Raw genomic sequence first — 21670 nt, 5'->3', positions numbered from 1 at the left:
AGCCTCTTCATTTTTTGTTATATTGCTGACAAAGTCAGCTGTAAACTCAAATGGCAGTGGAAGGGTGGGAAAGGGTATATTGGCCTCTTCTGGTGTCTGTGAGTGAGATCGAGCTTCAAGACTGTGAGCAAGCGGACTACAAGACTGTATCTGGGAAAGCTGGCAGACAGAGAAAATATGCCAAGGAAGTTCAGGAAGGACAATTCTTCAGTCTGCTTAGATTTGGGAAGCTTTGTATGTATGGACCATGAAGTACAGATACAAACCTCTAGGAGCACCCAGCAGGTGAAGAGAGAGGTGGAGGTGAGGGTTTCCACCAGTCTGTGACAGATACTAAGTACTGAAGGCAGAGGAGGAGCAGGGATTAAGCCCTGAGGAAAAGCTGTCCCAGTCCCAACTCACTTGCTGGCTTCTTTCTTTCTCTCCACCACAGCCCTACATGGCACAGCTTCCTGTACAGACCAAACCCCCTAAGAGTAAGGGACATTAATAGTAAGACTTTATATTTCTTGAGTACAAACTCAAGATGTGTAGGAATGCATAAGAAATGTATTTGATTTCCCACTTCTGCACAGAAATGGAGAAGCTGCGTGTGAAACAGAGGAGAGTGGGATAAAGCCTGAGCTGGTGTTTCCAAATTACACTTCCAGTTATGGATTACAGATAATAACAACCTTTGAAGTGTAACTGCAGATGACCTGTCCTTAAATTAACCTTTCATTTTAAATACTGAAACAACCAAGCAGACGAACGATTTTTTGGCACAGTCTCCGAAAGCCTCTCACCCCAAGGGGGAAGGTGAGTTTCCCCTGCCAGGTCTGTCCCCAGCCCCCAGGACTCACAGCTCGGAAGCCTCCAGCCCACACTCCAGCTTTTGTAGCTATGAGGTAGTTGATAAAATACATTATAAATCACACTCCCTACCAAATTTATATCTAAGACTACACCACCTACGTTTAGTCAACCTACATTTTTTTTAAAAAAAATCTTTGAACACAAGCATATTAAACATACATCTCCTTTCTAACGTGGCTTATGGAAAATAACAGCATGCTGGCACAGCTCCAGTTTCAGTTGGAAGCTGCTGCTATTTTAGCTGTTCTACTTTCTGCTGCCCTGCATAAGCAGAACCAACAAGACATAAATTCCCCACCTCAGTTTTAATTTTTCACTCAAAGCATCTTTTTGACTGGAGCCTTCAGAATGACATTGTTGGTCCTCTGACTTCTAGCCTTAAACATGATCTAAAATTGTATCTTATCTCTGAAGAAGAATTTTCATTAAAAAAAAGGACAGAAAACAGCTGCTACCCAACCCCTGTGTAAGCTTTTCTCACTGGGTAGCCTGCTATAACCCACTCCAGTCTCAACCCAGATGCAAGCCAATGTGTAGGCAGTGTGGACGAACATGAGGTATTGTACCCAAAGCTGTCAGGACAAAGTAGACATACACTGAGAAAAGCTAAATAAATTCTAAACAAATTGTAAGATTAATTTTCATATACGAAGGATTATGTATACTTTTCAGGGCTTAGGTTTTATAAAGAGCTTTAATCATTTTATAAAGGCAGGAAACTCGCTCACACTCAAAGTATTCAAGTGCGAATACAAGTTCAAAGAAACCCATCAAGAGAAGTCCCTGATTTGCCACTTTTGCATCTTTAACCTGGATCCCAGTTCTGTAACTTCTGCCATCTTTGATGTAAACCCAGAAACTGCATTCTTAGCAGGGCAAAGAAGGAGGAGGAGTATTTTGAGAAGATGCAGCCAAGAGGGAAGAAGACTCCACCTTGAACAAAGATATGGTCTCTGAGAACCTCTTGGGACAGAGTTCTCAAAACCTTATTTCTCCTCTCCTTCCTCCCAGTCAGTTTTAAACATAGTTTCTGGAAGGCTACATTTGGCCGTCTGACTGCTACTGCATTGCATTTCAACTTTCTGCAGTTAAATAAACACCATCTGAAACCTCATAGGACCTTCTGAAAGGCAAGAGGTGGCATACTGTTGAGCTAGGTCCTTAGATTCTCAGGAAAAGCACCAGGGCAGCTAGAACAAGACTCATGGCATATTGGAATTTGGCATTTCTTGTTCTTGTGGTTATCTTCTGAAACCATGTCTTCTAGCAAGACCTTAATTTTTTGCTTTGCTAGAACTTTTTACTTTATTCATTCACTTATAGTTATCAAAAATATCTAAAATCATTAGTGCGTTCACCTTTTCTGATGTAATAAAGTTACATAAAGCAATTCTACAGAATCTTTTTGTTTCTACAACTCAAGACAAGTCTGGGAATTCCAGGAGCTAGTGGTTTGATCAAATTAGGCACTGATATTACAAAGTGCCAGGAGAAAAGGAGGCACCTTTTCTGACAGACATCATTCAACATCCTTCTGGCAAGAGGCAGGGGCATGGAGTGGCAATCAATGATGCTATACCTATATTATAGCAGGAGGAAAGCAAAGTAAGACCCATTGACTTCCACCTGTTCTTTCCCTCTTCTTTATTGTAGCAGCCTGGGTTTAAGAGAAAATAGCCAGCCCTTAAAGCATGAAACCAAATGGACCAGATGTTGGTGCATTCCTATAGATCAGGATCTTAGGATCTTCCAGCTGATCCTTTCTCTATAGATAGTGGTGAGAGCTTCCTTGATCCTTCGTGGTGGTAGCTTGAGCATGAATTAGCAGTCATTATTATGAGAACACACTGATTTGCACTTACACAGAAGCTGAATGCTAAAAATGAGTAAGGTCCAAGCTCATCTTTACTCAGTTTTGGATTAAAAAAAAAGAGCATTACAACCAGTTATGATGCTAAACTTCACAGTTCTAAAGATTAGCATTATTGACCACCAGTCAGCAGCATTTCAGGATAATATAATTGTTAAGAATCTAAAAACAGGTATTGTATTTTATTATAACAAAATAATTATGTTCCAAGGGTACAGTTGCTGCCATTCAGGCTATCCATGATACAGTGTAAACCAATAATACTATCAGTGTAAAAAAATATTTACTAAATATAGCAAACTTGCTATAATGGGCTGTTCTGTTGTCAAACACTGTCAATTTTTTACTTTTCCTTTAAACTTCAGATTAACATTGGACATGATTACGTCTTCTTTGGTTGTAGGTCTTGCATAGAAGCACCGTTAAAAAGCCCTAAAACTAGCACATATATCTGGTTTTGGTTTTGTAGCAGATTTTCCCATTTTTAACTTTTCATCTCTGGGCTAACCTTATCCACAAATTAAGGCTCTCATACCAGCTCAATACATTTATTTATTCCTGTCTTATTCTGCAATAAACCGTATCAAATCATGGCATGCAAAAATCTATTGCTTAGAAAAATAGTCCCAAAGATGAAATAAAGAACACTCTAGATGACACTTCAACATGCAGCACATGCAAAAATACAGTGAACTTGCTCAGTCTGGCAGCAAAAATAGGAAAAAACCCTCAGCAAATAGTATGCCATACTTGCGTATGAGGCTAATGATGGATGATTTCACTCATGACCCAAATTTGGAGTAAGAAAGTTATTCCTGTAATTCTTGTACAGATTTTTTTGAATAAAAACTGTGACCAGGTTCATTGGTATTATTTGACCAGTGCTGTAGATGCCCATTTCTGTTCCCTATTTGAAAGTTTGGAAGCCAAACTGATAGTTCATGTCGATGAATCAAGTGTACTTTATGAAGAAATCTTCACAGATCTCTGAAGCAACAATGGCGTCTGCTAACCTGTACACTTGTCCTAACCCTTCCTTGCAAAATAAGAATTTTCTTTCATTCCAGTGTTTTTCACTAGATCTATATCATTTCAGTTAGATGCTTCCTCAGGCAGAAATATAAAAACTAACCATCATGCAGCAATTGTCAGAGTGTTACATTGGGAAAGGGTGAGCTGGCTGACTCCTTGGCTTTACAAGGTGGAATTCAGAGGGGGATATTGAGAAAGTTGAAATGTTAAATGGTACAGAGGTAAATGCATTGAGCATTAAGAGTCCTTCACATCTTCCTAGAGATGTTTCCTTCTTCTTCAGGCTTTTTTCAAACTATTTCTCCTTCTGAGACTTGCAAGACCATCAACTGCTACCAATATTGTCAAAAGACAAGTGAAACAAGATAAAAGTATTTCCAGAATTTGCATACAGCTAGATAAGAAAATCTAGGAATTAGATATTTTAAAGTCAAATTACTGATGTAAAATTGAAATAGGTGTTGCATTTCTGTTAGGAAAGTCTATTTCCCTTCTCCTGAAGGAAGAAAAAACAGAGAAAATTGTAGAGCATGAGAAATTTTTGTCTTGTCTTTGACTGACAAGGGTGTTTCTATTTCTGTCCTGTAGAAGACTAAAGCACGTGCATAGAAGGGATGTGTGGACTTCAGCAGAAAGAAGAGAATCCCAGCGGGTATGTGATTTGCCCATAAAAGTTATTTAGCGTACAAATAAAGGATTCTTCCTTTGAAATGGTACAGAAACTTTGCTGAATATGTTCAGCTGGTTTCACTCTGTTTCTTGCCTCTGTCATCAGACCTGGCTGATGTAGAAAGTTTGCAGCTCCATCCATGAAGGGACTGAAAGGGTCTCCCATTTCTTAGGGCTCTGGAAGTGTACCTGTAGGTTATACCTGTCATGTACCTGTTCTCACAGTAAGAGAGCCAAGACCAACTGATACAGCTGTAAAGGTCCAGGATGAGCTGTGGGCCAGCAGGGATATAATTGTATGTGATGTTGTATCATAAACAGACACAATTAGTACAGTACTCTACAAGGCCTGCTTTTACAGAAACGCATCTTTTATCTTTGTAAAAGTAGAACTGTGATTTAAAGATAAATCTTCATACACTGTGAATGGCAGATAAAGGCTCTTTCAGAGGCATCAAATAATAAAGATAAAAATATTGTTCTTTCACATAGTATCTTCTTTCTTGTCAAAATAGGGCTCATAAATCACATAAAACTCTGCAAGCTAAGACACTTAGAACAGAGCACTTTGTGAAAATCAAAATAACTCCTGTATTGATATTGATAGCTTTCATAATCACAGTATCTAATAATTAAGTACCACCCCAGCTATCACTATAAATAGTGAACCTTTGCTGCTGCATATGGGCTGCTTGACAGAATCATCCTGAAAGGATTCCAGGGTTTTTCAAGGCCAGTTCCACCAGAAACTTCTAAATCAGTTTTACACTCTCTTTATGATATTTTCTACTTTTTGTTTCTCTATTGATTCTATACATTTCCTAAGAATCTGCTGTCAAAGCAGATTTCTGGGAACAGAATGTACCATGTATTGGTTCATGCTGTCTGTTTTAAACCTGAAGAACCTTAGAGAAAGTGCGACGTGTTGGTGTATCACTTTCAATATATATATTCACTTTTTTTAAGTTTGAAATGTCATCTATTATGTATACATATTTGTATATACATTGCTTATAATGAAAGACAACATACTATGTTTCAGCTTTGATATTAATTCAATGATATCAAAGGAATAAATTTTGATGTAAACTAAAAGAAAAGGATGAAGGGTTAGTAACCGTTAAGGATGACGGATTCTATCCTGTACCATAGAGGACAGTGGGCACTTTGTGAATGACTGAGACAGCAGTGAGTTGAATAGAAGCCTGGATTTTGACACTGCTTATTTACCCTTTGCTACATCCATTGTACAACCACATTATACAATCAGTCATAATGTCACATTTATTAATTTAATTCTAAAAATAATATTATTGCAAAATTCCTCCTTATGTAAAGCAGGAAGACCAGTGTGCAAAAGGGTACGCAAGGGAAAATGTGTTCTTAAAACATATATTAGCTAAATCAACTTTTTATAACTAGAAGATAGTAAATATGTATCTACTAACTTTCTGGAAGGCAGCATGTACATGTATCACTGGCATCAAACATTTTCTGCTCTTGTACACCCAGTCCTTTTGGCAATGCTCAGTTGTTTCCACACTATTAGAATGACAGTTTCCTACATGGTTGCAAATTAACAGGCTGAAGTAACAAGCTATATGACACACTCCATGAAAATTAAATGAACATGATAAAGCACTCCAAACACTGGCATATGGACAACATTGATATTAGACTCACTTTTTTATTGATGTAATATGGGTCCATGTCTTCCAAGGGCTCAGACACCATTCCTGGAGGTATGTCACCATATATAAATGGAAGTGTTTTTCCTGCCTCCAAGTCACTGTTTGGCTTTGGCCCATTTTCATCATCATTGTCTTTACGATCTTGTTTAGAATTCTTAGCTTTTTCTGCAGCAATGCGTTGTTCAATAGCTGCGAGAGACTCTCTAGTGAAGTATTGGAAGCTGTCTGGTCCTGGTGGTACAAGCACTGACTGCTCCATCTTTTCATCCTGCACATTTTAATTACCATTTATTCTTCTGCATAGGAAAATACTAAAAGAAAGCAGAAAATAAAATTTAAACATGTTAAAATCACCAAGACAGATATAGCATTTATTTTTAAATGCTTTTGGGTTTGCTGTGTTGGAATGTTCAAATACACAACATTGAAAATTATGTAAAGATAGATAAAATAAGCAGTTTAGTTGGTGATTCGACCTTTGTAAGAGGCACTTGTGCGGTTCTTATGCTAGTTATATTAACTGCAATAATTTCTCAACTCTAGGTCTTTTACGCCAAAAAATCAAAAGCATGATACTTAAGAACAATCAGATACATTCTTTCTTCATAACTCTAATTATCTTAAAATCATCTCACACTCTTCTGGAATCAATGAGGATTATATTGGTAACTATAAATAGCGTAGTTCATCAGAGCTAATTTGCAGAAATTTCCACTGAGTTCAGCAAAAGTATCAGAAAACAAGTAGTGTAGAATGAGAATTTCTATTAAACAAATAAAAATCAACTCTGTGTATTATGAGGCAGTAAAGTAGTTGTTCCAAGTAAGTTTTTGTACGGGTAGTTATTCTAGATAATAGAGAAAAAAATGCCTATCTTTATTTCAAGTTAACTGTTACTATGTATCTGGTTCTTTACTCAATACCTGGTAACTGGATAATTCTGGAAGTATTCTTCCAGAGTATATTATGTGCTTGTTTATGTATTGCAATGGAGAAAATAAACCCAATGGGGGAAAAAAGTCCTGTTAAAACTGCGTATCTGGCATCTTTCACACTGCTGCATAATTTTCTGATGACATCAGACATAGAGATGAAATGCATATTTGGGCACACAATAGCACATATATCCCTCATGCCTGAATGCAACCTGAATGCAAAGAGATATTTGCAGTCTCCACCCACTGCTGGGGTCCTTGCAAAATGATCAGTCAACCTTCCAGGAAGCTTAAGGGTCCATGCAGGTCATACTTAATGAAAAAAGCTAGAGATATGGAAAGACAAAGAAGTAAGAATACAAGAGATGGTTGGGGGAAAAACATATTAAAACAAATCAAAAAGTATGAACAAAACCAGGATTTATGGAAAGAAGCTGAAAAAGATGAGGAAAATAGAACAAAAAATGGAAACAAGGGGAGACTGTAAATGAATGTAGAAAGAATTAAGGGAGAAAGCAAAGAATATGAAAAGGAAAAAATAGGAAGACTGGAAGATTAGCAGTATAAAAATGCAGAGATAAAACAAAGAAAAGTAGGTGGAAGAACAGAATACTCTGAAAGTAGCAGGAAGGGAAGCAAATACAGATAGGGTTAAACTTTCTACTAAGGAAAAGTCAATAAGGAGAAGAAGAAATTAGATGAGAAATAAAAGGGAGAAGAAAGAAAAACATAGCTGGGAAATTAAAAATAAAGTCACTAAAATATATTAAGTAATAAACCACCAACCCCCTGTATCATTAATGCCAGGGTGAGCAGAAACACCTTAATCACAGTTACTTATTGAGTAGTGGAATATAGTAGATAAAATAAGAAAGAGGCGGCTAAGTGGTTATGGGCTCTATAAGCCAATTTTTCTTGATTTCTTGGAAAAACTAAAAAACCATATTTCACTCAGATATACAGAATCATCATCCAGAATCAGAGGAATTACTTCTAAAGAATCAAGGTGGCAGATTTGTCACAGTAAAAAAATTAAAGGAAGCTAACCACCTACCAATACACACAATGTTCACCCATGCAGAACGCAGACTCATGCCAAAACCAGTTCTCTAATGTTTTCCCTTCTTTCTAATCCTAAAAGTAAACAGAATTACCCTGTTCTTTCTCCATTAGGTGGAAAAAGGATATAAGAAAGTGTACTTCAACCAACAAGGATTTAAAATCTTGTCTTCCTCCACACAGAGGGCATCCCCCAGCGAGCCCCCAGCTCCCCACGTTGTGGTTCTGTTTGCTCCCGGGAATTGAATTGTCCGTCTCTTAACTACTGAACAGTTATGATCTCACTTTGTACACTTGGGCTTTATTTCTTGATGTTCAATCACACCTTGCGGATGTTGAGAAAGAAGGGGAAAAAATCTACCAACCACACCGCTGACCTTGCTGATCCCCAAACTGATCCCTGCAAGTGGCACCATGATTTGGGAAACTATCTCACTGAGCCACTATTCAAATATCCTGGGAGCCACAGCTGTAGGTGACACTACTTGCTCCGTGGGCTTCAGTGAGATACAGAGACCCAGGAGAGGCAGCCTGGCTCTCTGCTCTGCTCAGCTGATTTGGCAAAGGAAGGGACAAGGCCTTCCTCTCCCAGCGCAGGCACAATCCCCACGGACACCGGCAAGTGCGGCTGCACAGCCGTGTCTGCTTTTCCCTCTCCTCCTGGTGAGACCCAGGAAGCTGGCTTTCCCCTTTGCCATTTTTCCTTTGAAAATTCCCTTCGTTGTCCAAAACTCTGCTGCACCCAGCACTGGGTGTCCCCCGCCGTGGTGGCCATCGAGGGCACAGCAGGTCACACAAGCCGTGGTGCAGTGGGAGAGGTGCTGGGCAACAGCAAGGGCCACCTCATGTTCTGGGGAGACAGGGAATGGACAGCCAGGGAGCGGTCAGCACAGACGAGTCCTGAAACGCGATGGTGCTCAGTCAGGATCACCTTTTTGTTCCTCTGAGTGTCTCCAGCTGGTGCTGGAACAAGGAGGAAAGCCTGCGGGATTTGCCTGCAGGTGCACAGAGGCGAGCTGCTTCATAGCCATTAGCTACCTTGCAAAAACATTGGATTCAGCTACTGTGTTTGCATACTGAGGTGAAAACCAGCAAATGCTGTGGGCTTTTCTAACAAACCCTGTATTTTTTCTGTAGAAAGGAACTTTACATAATTTCTCTATAATTAATGCTAGAACGATCTCAGGTCTGTGAAATGTACTTGGCGCTAGCCAGATATACACCTCTAGATGTATCTAAATCCAAGTAGGCTGTACTTACAACGGTTCAGGAGGCTTGATGAAGATTAAATACTTTCTATCCTCTATTTAGCAGATTAGAGGATGACATTCCAGATACATTTTCCTTTTCTTCATGCATTTCAATGATTATAAATCTTCAGAATTGCAAATACAAGCCTTCTATAAATTTAAAAGTAAATATTAAATACCTGCAGAATTCACTACAGTCTTAATCCCAAATCACTTTCGCCTGTCATATTACAGTGGTTAACTGATAGATTTGTATTGCTTTTATTATAGTTGTTTAATCTATTCTCACTTATCTGTGTAGGGTATGGATAACAATTGATACCAGGCCAGTTAACCAATTGATATCCTTCTGTTTTTATCAAGTGATTTATTAGATATTAATTGAATAACTACAGATTGCTTACACGATCCTTTTCTTTTAGCACAGCACTGGTAATTCAACAGAGGAAAGAATTTAAGAAAACACAAAATATGGATTTCTTGCTAAACTTTTCCTACTCTCCTTCTGGAGTGAATGAGATTTTTTTTTTCCTCTTCATCTCCAGTTGTGCTTGTGTGACTGTCTTATAAGCAGTGTATCAGTACATAAAACACTACAAATTATTGAAAATAAGGTACTCAGAACATTTGAGAATAGAATCGTTGTGCTTCTTCTGAAATTGCTGAGGCAAAATACATTCATATATACTTTGCAGTATACATTGTTGTAAGCCAGATAATTCTAGAGTACACTCAATATACTCTGTGTGGATGGACCACCTGTAAACCACTTGCAGAATAAGTTACTCAGCTGCATCTGTGTAATTGCACAATGCACAGTTGTTCTGCCCACACATATTGAGTCTGAAGCATCCAGAACCACACTGGACTAGCTATGTGCACACTAACCATCTGGGCAATATACAGGCAATTGGTTCAGCATTTCCCTGATGGATGTGATCTACTGTACATCTTGAGCAGCTGTAAATCTACACATGGCAAATAATTCAAGCTGTCAAATATGCACAGTTTCTGCAAATTTCTAGTCTTCAGATTTCACCTAAATAAATTTTCTAGGCAAAATAAGGAGGAATTTTGACAAATAGATGGAGAGATGGTGCCTTGCCTAACAATGATTCCATATCATTGCATACTAGCTTTTGAAGAAGTCAATTAAATGATACACAAGTCTGAAAAAGAGACAGGTTTAAACAATAAGATTATTTCCTAACCCGACAAGGATCTGGTTTACCATTAGCTTTCATGTTCTGGATGCCTTTGTAACAAATGGTGATAAGAGTTTTTGGAGAGTTTGGTTAGGAGTACCTTAGTATACATGTAGAACTACAGTTCTACAAAACTCTAAACTTTAGAAAGCTAATTTCTTTATATTATCCATATGCTTAAATCTAAAACTGTAACCTGCTTTGATGTTTGTTTTTCTGTGACAACACCTATGAAGTAAGATTTAGCTTTTGTTTGCCACAGAATATACTGAATATTGAGATGCTGAAGTTCCATTGAACCCTATGTGCTAGGAATTTCCTATTAACAGACGAGTTCCATCGATGCTCGTGGTACAGCTGGTCTGGTTCCGCTTTATACTTTCATCTACATACCTATATAAAGCCTTCCATGATCACCTCTATATCCAGATACTGAAATCAAACCTGATGTCTAAACCCGTCTTTTTCCTGCCTCTTTCTCCATCCTTCAAGTGCCAAGATTCTCAACAATATAAGTTTTGATATCAGCCAGCATTTAACTTTACTCAGTTAGCATAGAAATATGATTAACTTCAAAAAGCTAGAGCTTTTTTTTTTTTTTCCCCCGATACAGAAATATGCCATTTTTTCTACAGCATACTACACAGATGTTCAATTTCTTCTATGGTTAACACTGCAGATGCTGAGTGATGTAGATATGTTTCTAATGTACAGACACAATGAATAGACCAGAATGGTATTTTTGCTCTCCTGATGGCCTAGTCATGTCATACAGAGATAAATATGTGACAGGAATGAACTGAAGAATATGCTCTAGAGAATAACTAGAGAATAATTTATGCTTTTTACTTCTGTAGGTAAAACTTTGCATATGTTGAAAGTGGTGGTGAATTAATATTTATGCCTCCCCTGTCCCACTTTTTTTTATTTATTATTTTCCAGTTTCTCAGTTTGTTGAAAGGCCATTGAGACTAGATTTGTACACTGCTACATGATGCAATCTGAGATTGTGCAGCTCTGGTTTGCTGGATGTGAATGTGCATCCAATATGAAGTGGAAAGATGAATGCAAAAGGGAATGTGCATGAATCTTTCAACAAATACACTGCACGTTCTTTTGTGCTGCTACTTGCAGAATTAATGACTTACAGGAATCTTCATTACATACACCACAAAATATGATTTGTTACACTTGGTGATGTAGGAAGTCACCTTCCACAACTAATAGAAAATAAAAATGACATTACCTTGAATCAAATATTAAGAAATTAGCAAATGAAACTGAATTGTTTGCACTGCCTGGTTGATTTCCCTTTGAATTTCAGGAAGGCATTTTTAAATGTCTGTACAGACTTGCTGTTTCCTTGTACTTCACAGCACTGTGAAACTGATTGCTAAGGCAAAACTCAGGCAAGAGAATTCTGCTAAAGCAAGCAGAATTTAATCTTTGCCCTTCACGTTGCCTTCGCCCTGTGATACACATCATGGTTTTGATTTTGGCATAAATTAACAGATCAGTTCTATTAAAAATCATGCATCTCACTATTCTGAAAAAGCATCAGAATAGTAAACAGTAGCATTAATATTTTGAAGTGCTCTATAGAGATGCAGTGATATAACATTGGTAACTTCATTTTTATAAAGAGACCAACTAGGTATTGCGAATTATGAGTGATATGCCTGGCTGATTCAAGGCACAACTAACAGACCACGGCTACTACAAAATAAAGGTAAATCAGTGAATCTACATGTAAAGTCACAGAGCCCAAATCTCTGTTGCATTACTCAATGTTTATTGTCATGGTTTCTCATCATTTTTGATTTATCAACTACTTGTTATGATTTTTGTCTTCAGAATACAGAATAAATATAAATTACCTTCCTCAAAGTGTGGATTTGTGGGAGGAGGGGAAGGAAGGTATGGCCAGTTACTGCACTTTTGTATGTGAGGCCTTAGCTATGGAGAAACCCCTGTTCCTTTCTTCACAGAACCAAGCCTCTATCTGGCCTGTTTATCTCTATTTTAGGGCTACTACAGGTAGCAAAGGTAGGGAGCATACCCAAAGGAACGCACTTGGCAGAAGAATAGAAATCAGATTAGAGTATTGGGAGTATGTAACTTTTTATGACTCCCTGTAGCTCATATACAAAATCAAATTTAATTCTCATAGACAGCTTTACAAGGGAAACATGCATATTACCAGCCCAATAATAAGATTCTTGTGTATCTTTTCTCACCATCTTCTTGATGTTCCCTCTCAGCATGGGTAATGCAGATCTGAGAACAGACACTGGCTAGCATTAGATTACCTGGACCTGGCTAACTGTGTTTATTGAATGCACATTAATTTTAAATAAAATGTAGGTGCCTTAAAACTGCAGACATCAGAATAGGGGACATACATATGCACTGAGCTATAAATGAATTATCTGAAATACTGGAAGCAATTAAATAGTTTATAATAGCTCAAGTGAAAGTCTATGCTTTGTAGCTAGACACTTCCATTACCTAACCTGATACACAGCAAGGTTACTGGCACAGGGGAAGAGTCACAGAAGGGGAGTGATGGGGGGAGAGGATGACCATTTAGTTTGCCACAGAGTTGCAAACAGCCACAGCTAACTATGTGATTTAGGAAGGCAGTTTGGTGCCCCAGTCTAGGCTGCACAACAGCCAGAAAGCAGAACACACAAAGACAGGAAATTCAGCTAATGTCTATGATATCCATGCTGTTGTACAATTGCTTAGCTTACATCTCATTACATGAGTATCTATGCTAAACTTCCTCATCAGTTCCAGGGAATTCAAAGCCACGTTTTCCATCAATCAGCAAAACTCTTACACCACCACAGGCAACAGACCATCTGATCTGTCTTTGCAGTGCTCTGCTGTCACTATGTAAGAATGAAATCAAGATTAACGTGATAGAAAGCAAGACCATAAGAAAACATGCACTTGGCATCTTAATGGTAAGCTTTTGTTTGGGAAGGCAATCATGGTTTCTGATGCCTGCTCCTAGAGCTATTTCTCTATTATATCTAACAAATTCACTTGAGAAGAGTCAGTTGAAAATCATCAGAGTTGTACTCATAGCTGAGAAGAAAAAATTTAGGAATACCTATGGGAAAAGAAGGTTTAGTTCTAGTTTTCACTCCAAATTAATTTCATTGATTCAGGAAGAGAATAGACGAGTCAGTTTTGAAAAATAAACCAAAATAAAACAAGCCAGCCTTCCCCAAACAAAATAACTAACCAAGCAAAACCCCCATGCTGGGAAAACAAGAACGCTCCCTGTGAGCTATCTGTACTAGGAACTGTTATTCTCTGCAGTTAAAGCAGACTTTTGTGTGGCTGCAGCTTTTTTCACTCCTAATATGTAGATTCTTAGTCTTTCTTTATTAGCAGAAATCAGAAAACCATATGATGTGGACACAGCATAGTATTCGTCACTATTAATTATATATACATAAACATTGCTGACATTGCTATTCGCATATTTTTACATTTAACTAACATATCTCTAAACTAAGATATAGCTACTAGTCTTTGCTTTAGTTAAAGATAGCTTGCTTCTGCTTACTGCTTTGTAAGTTTACGTCCATTAACTGCAACCAAGTAATTTCAATTTTAGAAAACTGAAAAAAAAAAAAATAGTTATGCAGTTCTATAGAAAGAAAAAAATATTTTAATGGGACAAGTCACAATGCATCTGCATTACTACTCCAACTGAGCAAATACATTTAATAGGTTAGAACTACTGGACTGCTACCAAGCTGAATGAATTCCATGCTTACTGTGCTCCTGCAGTGTGTCTTGTGCAGCAAATGACTGCAGTACAGAGTAGCAATCTTTCTGCTTTCTTTCATTTGATCAGAGCAGGGATCCCTTCTATTGGCAATCTACATTATTAATTCAAGACTGATTTTCTTAAGCAATGCCTGAAACATCTGTTTCCATTTACCTTAGCAAACATAACAGCAGCTTTCTTTGGTTAAAAATATAAACAAAGCAATGTAGGCTATGCAGTGTAAATTATATAACACTACTGATTCCTTTTACATTAAGGTAAAACTGAATTCAAGCCAAGATTTAAGTTCTGGTTTTGACATATTATCACACCTGGGAAACAAGAAATAAAAGCTGATGGAAAACAGATTGCTCCATATCCTGGAACAATGTCAAATTTGCAGAGCTAACAAACCCAGAGACTTCTCCATACCAAAAAGTTACTAAATTATAATTGCCAAATTATTGATTTTGTGGGTTACTTAACCTAACTCTGTTAACAGCATTCTGGTACTTGCTCTCTCACATGATCAGCGGAAGGGCCAGAAGCCTTAAAGATGTAATGACAGAAATTTTTATATTTTCAAAACTTTCTGAACAGTTACATTACTAGTTTTCTTGCAAACAGATAGAACAGCAAGTACTGATTACACTCTTGAGGTTCCCCTGAATCAAAAAAGCAGATGTAGGGACAACAGGAACATATTTAACACACAAGATCACAGGAAAAAAATCAACAGTAATTATGGAAATCAGAAGAATTGCTGGTTTACAAGCAAAAATGATGGGACTATTATGAAGTGACAAAAATTCCCACGCCGTAGGAGCCTGTAAATACTTTTTGTACTGCACAGGAAATCCAGACATCATATGAAAGGTAGAAGAGCTGAGTTTCAGCTTTCTCCAATGAAATACTAGAGACAAGTTTCAATACTTTACCTCCTTACTTTCACTCACTGTGCACTCAAGGCGTGTTTCAGCACGTGCTTGTGCACGGTGCATAGAGGAGGCAGTCGCCAGTCCCATCTGTTCCGTTTTAGAAGCAGGCTATCATATGCTAAGTCAGTGCAGTGCAGCACCCAAAGTGAGGGATCCATCTCACAAATTGTCTCTGAAAGGAAGGTGTGCTCCAGGAGCAGGAGATGCTCCGGACACAAACCAACCCTGCAGCCTAGAAAGCGCTATGGCCACTGTGACTTCTGTGTAGCTCCTATGTCCATCACCCCTCCCTGCAGCCGTTAGCCTTTCTTAGATTTTATGAGATGCAACAATTACAGGGGCTACATGTGAATCAAGTGTTTGTCAAAATAATTTGTATGCTATATGCTAAAGTCATGTTACATATGCAACATGTAACACATGCCTGTAAACACATGGCATTTTCATTGCTGTTTATGTGTGCAAGGCAATGTATCCTTTTTTACTGGCCGCTTCTGATCCTGCTAAGCAGCACATCTATGGTTCTCCCCTCATATCCCTCTGCCCTTTTTCTGATTCTGAACTCACAGACGAGCAACCATTTTTATCAACAGTGAGAGGATTCTGCTATTTCTTAGTAGGCTGCTTCCAACTTTTTAATAATTTGCTAATAATATGTGAGAAATGGCTTATTACTACAAGATTAATGATTTCTCTTTACAATTGCATAATTAATATCTGTTCTTGCAGACACAACTTTGTTTAACTTCAAAAACTATTTTATATATACAGATAGCTCTCAAAATGTTTTACAAGGAATAAAAAATGTCACATCACTGCTGTAAAGAAACTTCTTCCAAAACACAGACCTGGTCAAAAAGTAAAAAAAAAGTAAACAACTCCCACCTATTTCCTGAACAACTTTTGAACAGATTTACAACAAAATTTGAATTAACAATGTTAGTCAAATGTCACTTTGGAATGTTCTCATTAATTGGACACTGATGAGGCCACTATGTCTCAGTCTTGTGTCCAGGCATGGCTATATATGATAGTAGTCCTAAGACATGACAGTGCTCAAGCCCTGATGCATTGTGCCCTAGACATAGTATAGTTGCACAGTTAATTTACTCTATTGATTATTAGAGAAATTAATTTACACTAACATCCATGACTTACTGCTGCTAGTACTCAAGCAAGCAAGCACATTATGCTGCTTTCCATATCTCTGTTTTCTTTTGCTATTGAGGTGATGGTACTCCCCGTAGGTTACATGTTGGCTGGGTAAGTCTCTCTGCCACATCCTGCTAGGCAAAGGCTGCCTTTCCTACAAACACCACCTATGGCTCAGTGGCCTCCCTAAAATCTCAGCACCAGTGCATAATCCCATACTCATTGTGTCTTAGGAGATTTATCACAAAGCTTCAAACTTCCAGCACTGGTGTGCAGCTCACCACTTAGAGAGGCAGCAGCTGAAGCACATGATTCAGAAAAGCAGCATTTGAAGCAAGCAACACAAAGACTTTGCAGAAGTCTTTGATACAGTTACGTTTTACTCTGAACAGACTAAAAGAGATAAAACCAAAAGTAAAACTTCTAAACCCTCCTTCATTACTACTGCTCTGAATTTCTTAGTAACTCTTAGCTTAATCTTTGGATACGGTCTGAGTCATTTAAGCTGTCACTCACACAAGGCTTTTCTCAAAATGGTCAAGGAGAACCTCTTGTTTTTATTATTCCCACTTCCTGCACCAGGTCATCCCCACCAACTCATCAAAATCCATCCACCAATTTGCTATTTAGTTATCATGCCACTTACCAAAATGATTTTTCTTCATCATCTCCCATTTACAAACACGCCAACTGTAATCCCATGATTACATCTCTACTGTTTTACTGAAGCGATGCTAAGACTAAGGCTAAAGGTCAGATTTGCTCTTTGCTTGCACCGCTACCCTGTGGGGCAGCCTGGAAGCTGGCTGTGGGGTGACCCAGCTGGCAACTCCACAGAAAGAATTGCTAAAAATGAGTTAAAAGTAAAAAAGGTATGTTCACCTCCTGTGTGGATGTGTCACAGGTGTATTTACCTGCCCATCCACCCATTTCTGCCCTTGTGCTATTTCTCTACAGCTGAATATGCTTCTGGTTTACTGTTAGCTTTCATATTCTTCATGCTTTCATAACAGTGACAAGAGTTTTGGGAGAGTTTGGTTAGGAGTATCTTAGCATACACATAGAGCTACAGTTCTACAAAACTCTAAACTTTAGAAAGCTGATTTCTTTATATTATCCATATGCTTAAATCTAAATGCTACGTTCACTTCCAGAAGATGTCAGGGGATTTGCAAGAAGCTTGAACTCAGATCAATAGCCTTGGTGAGCTCTAGTGTCCACCTAAAGTTTCACATAGATACTTCATAACTTGTAAGAGCATTTTGTGTAGCCATGGAACATCTTAGCCCAGAAAGCATAAATTAAAACATAATATTTATAATTATAAAGGTTTAAGCATAAAAAGAAAGAAGTATCACAGAATAATAAACTGTAATGTATCATTGCAAATGATCACAGTTGGATTTAGAAGACCTAGCTGAACTGGGCTTTGTGTATGAAAGATACCCCACCCATTTCTCAAGATTTATTTCAGTAAGTTTTTTTTATTCTCATTTATTTCCTCCAGCTTTTAGTTTGTTTTGAGATCTAAAAAGGTCCTTCATGATACTTACGGTATTTTCGGTTGTATAAAGGGCAAAAAAATTGTGACAATTCCTAGAAACAATGAAAGAGTTTTTGCTATGAAATGGTTGACTACAAGCAGCAGCAGCAGAACGTGCTGCCTCTGCCACAGCCTTTGAGCGATGCCTTACTGTAAAAAGCTTCAGATCTGCAAAGAAAGGCAGGGCCTGGGAATTAATGTTTCTGCAGAAGCAGTGGTTTGAAAGCTATTGAATGAAGACTGATAGCCACACTTACTTTTATGTAAAAGCAAAGATTTCACTATTATTTTTTTTTGAGGTGCTGGTGAGTTTCCAGTCATTTAATATTTTATATTCTAACCCTACAATAAATGTTCAGGGTGTTAATTTGATTTTTGAAAATATAGGAATGTAAAGATATAATAGGTGATCCAGTCAAAACCTAGAAGTCATAAAATTATAGACTATGAAATCTAGTGGTATTGGGATTTGTGAGTTTTCTGGGTTTTTTAATCCTATGGTTGGTCAAGATGAAAAATTAAAGAAATGTGCTTATTTAACATAAGTAAGAATATATTATGTTCAGAGACTTTAAGCATTTAGCAGCCCAGAACATTTAGAAATCAATGAACTTAATGCTATTAATTGTACTGAGTAAACAGACAAAATGTATATTGCAGGCAACAGCAAAGTCAAAAGACAGCAGAACTAAGGGGTACCATGTGATATCTGAAAACAGAAAACCATTAATCAGAAATTTCTGAAACATAGCTATATACTTAAAAATAGCATAAATTATAACAAATTTTACAGCAACACTCTGTAATTTAAGTTCTTAGCCACTTCTGGTACTTTCTTGAAGACCAGATCATCTACTAAAAACCAAGTGACATATACTTTATCTGATATAGTACTAAGATATGTGGTTAGAAATGTAATTACAGTACACATTTAGTGATTATTTTGCAAAGAGACCATTCTCAGATATAGGTACAGAAATATAAAAAGGAAAGAGGCTTGAGATCTGCAGTTCATATAAATATCATTCAGTGCCCATCAAATGTGCAGCTAAACTTTGTTAAAGAAACTAATGAAGTAATAAAATATTTAATAATTTTAAAGGTTTCTTTCTTGCATTCTATCTTGAATTGAAACTGAAATGACATGGTCTGTATCATGTGAATCTGTTCACATGGATCCACCTCTATGATGAGAACTCAAAGAGGAGAAGCAATATGGTATAGTGAAAACCCCAGTAAATAACGGCAGATCTGACTAACAGCAAACCACATCTCTTTCAATCTCAGCTCTTCTGATAAGGGAATAACAGTTTACCCATTTTAAAGGATTTGTGATTGGTGACTAAAGTACTTGAAGCTATTCTTATTCAAAACCACACATTTGTCTGTTTAATGACTGAAAGTACTCTTCAATTTTTTATTGGAGCTTCTTATTGCTGTTCTAAATTGTCATTTTTAATGTTGTAATAGAGGTTAAAGTGTTTTGGAACACTTTTTCTAAATAGTAATTTTTAGTTTATAGTAGTGATTTATAATATCTTCCGGTATCTTGGCATTGGGTATCCAGGGCAATATCTTGAATAGTTTGAAGATAAATGATAAGATTAGTCATTGTTGTCCCATAACTCTTTACTCTGCTAATAGCAGACCCAGTGTGAAAGCTAGTTCTAGCCCTACTAGATGAAAGAAAGCTTTAGCCACTCAGACTCCCAGAGTCAGGTATTGATTTGCAGTACAGCCAGCTGAGGAATGATGCAGAGGCATTCCTCAGCACATCACCCTTCTGGTCTGACCAACGCATCTGAAGAGAGGGCACTACTCCCTGCCGGACTCTGAGAGCTGAGTGATGTTTCTGCAGGTGTCACATACACAGCCTACATGTATTTGTATAAAAAAGCTTACAGTGAGCAGCCAAAAGAGGAAACTTCATTTTTTAAACCTGTTTGTAAATGAGTTTGAGAGAGGGCACAACAATAGAAACAAGTGCACTACATAAAGATAAGAATAACCAGTTATGAAAAGCAAGTCTTTAGTATGTGAACAATGAACGTTGTCAGAGAAGAGATCAACTCAACGCAGAGGTCATGGCTCCAAGGAATTGAAGGACATTTAAGTCTGAGGGAAACCTGCACAATTCAGAAGCTTAGAAATGATAAGGTTACATTGATTACAAGATAAAGGGCAAATTGTGGACAATATTTGTAGGTGGGAATGACATCAAACAAATCTTAATTTGTTTTTGAGGAAAAGGCCTATGAAAAGCATAGATACAGAAAAATGTTCAGGTCTTAGCAGTTTTGAGTAGGAGTTGGTTTGTTATGCCTGTGTATCCAGTTTTCCGTATTTATTAGTCTTAAAATTATTGGTTTTCTCTATGGTTTAAAATTGCATCAAGTTGTAAGTTTGTAATGAGATGAACTCTTAATTCTATCGAAGCTGTTCTCAAAGCATGCTAGAGACCTCGGTCAAGCAGGTAAGTCCTATTACTTAATTGATATATTTGATTTATATCTTGAAGAATAATTCTGATCAGTGCTAGGTAAACATGTAACTTCAACTCATACCCTTTTGTCTTACCTTAGAAGCACATTAACCTGAAAGAATACTTCCCTTTAGCATTCTTTTACATACTGAAATGTTACCATCTGACTTTCATATGTGCTAAAAAATGCAGTTTCTTTTTCTGAACACACTTTGGTATTTCAGTGCTGTAGGACTAATGCATAAAAAAGAAATACGAGTTAGAGGTATATTTATTAATTTTATTAATAAATTAATAATTTATTATAATATAATAATAAATTAATAAAAGTACTATAGCAAAAAAGTAAATATACATATATATATACATATATACATATATCATCCACCATCCAATAAGTACTTATTAAAAATTTTGTAGAGTGTTTATAAATTCATCATGACGGAGGTCGTAAATATACATATATATATACATATATACATATATCATCCATCATCCAATAAGTACTTATTAAAAATTTTGTAGAGTGTTTATAAATTCATCATGACGGAGGTCGTAAATATACATATATATATACATATATACATATATCATCCATCATCCAATAAGTACTTATTAAAAATTTTGTAGAGTGTTTATAAATTCATCATGACGGAGGTCTTTTGTCACTTATAGTGCAAATTTTTTTTCATATTTCAGGTTGTGGGATGGTAAAATGCTTTTCACATTATGGCATGTAATGTCATACAACACACAATGTCATTAGAAATAATTGCTATGAAACAGTGATTCGCAAAGTGGGAAAGGTTGAGGATGGGGTCAGGGAGTCAGCCTGGAGAAAAACATGAAAAAAAATGTATGAAAGTGTAATCAAAAGTTTTCCTCTGCCTGCCTGTCTTTACTTTTCTTGCTCAAACTTTCTTCCTCTATGAAATCTTTTCACTTTTCTGGCAAGCCCATGAGGGCCTTGAACTTAACACTGTCCTTAAGTAAACGGGTCCTAGGGGGTGAGAATGAAGGCAAGTATGCTCCCTCCCTCCATGTCCTCTCCAGCCTTCCCAGGCAGCTGGGCTTCCTGGAAGCAGGGCGCTGCGTGGGGAGTGTTTTGGGCTTGGTCGGATTGGGGCTGGGTGTTCAGGTACGTGATTGTGAAGTCAGGCTCTCTGCTGGGCCTGGTGATGAGGCAGCTCTTGGGTGAATTA

The 21670-nt window shown here is 37.4% G+C and overlaps 1 protein-coding gene across 1 annotated transcript in view; it reads right to left on the bottom strand.

Moving 5' to 3' along the window:
* Positions 1 to 21670, bottom strand: part of LOC102051605 (sodium channel protein type 1 subunit alpha) — a 103472-nt gene that overhangs the window by 64076 nt on the left and 17726 nt on the right. The window contains exon 3 of the mRNA XM_027810719.2: positions 6110 to 6428. Coding sequence (XP_027666520.2) covers positions 6110 to 6376 — 267 coding nt within the window. The 5' untranslated portion in view covers positions 6377 to 6428. The remainder of the gene's footprint in view (positions 1 to 6109; positions 6429 to 21670) is intronic.

Source organism: Falco cherrug, chromosome 8 (genome assembly GCF_023634085.1).
Source record: "Falco cherrug isolate bFalChe1 chromosome 8, bFalChe1.pri, whole genome shotgun sequence".
Taxonomy (NCBI): Eukaryota; Metazoa; Chordata; class Aves; order Falconiformes; family Falconidae; genus Falco; species Falco cherrug.
The sequence above is the reverse complement of the archived record's forward strand: the minus strand, read 5'-3'. Positions and strand labels throughout refer to the sequence as shown.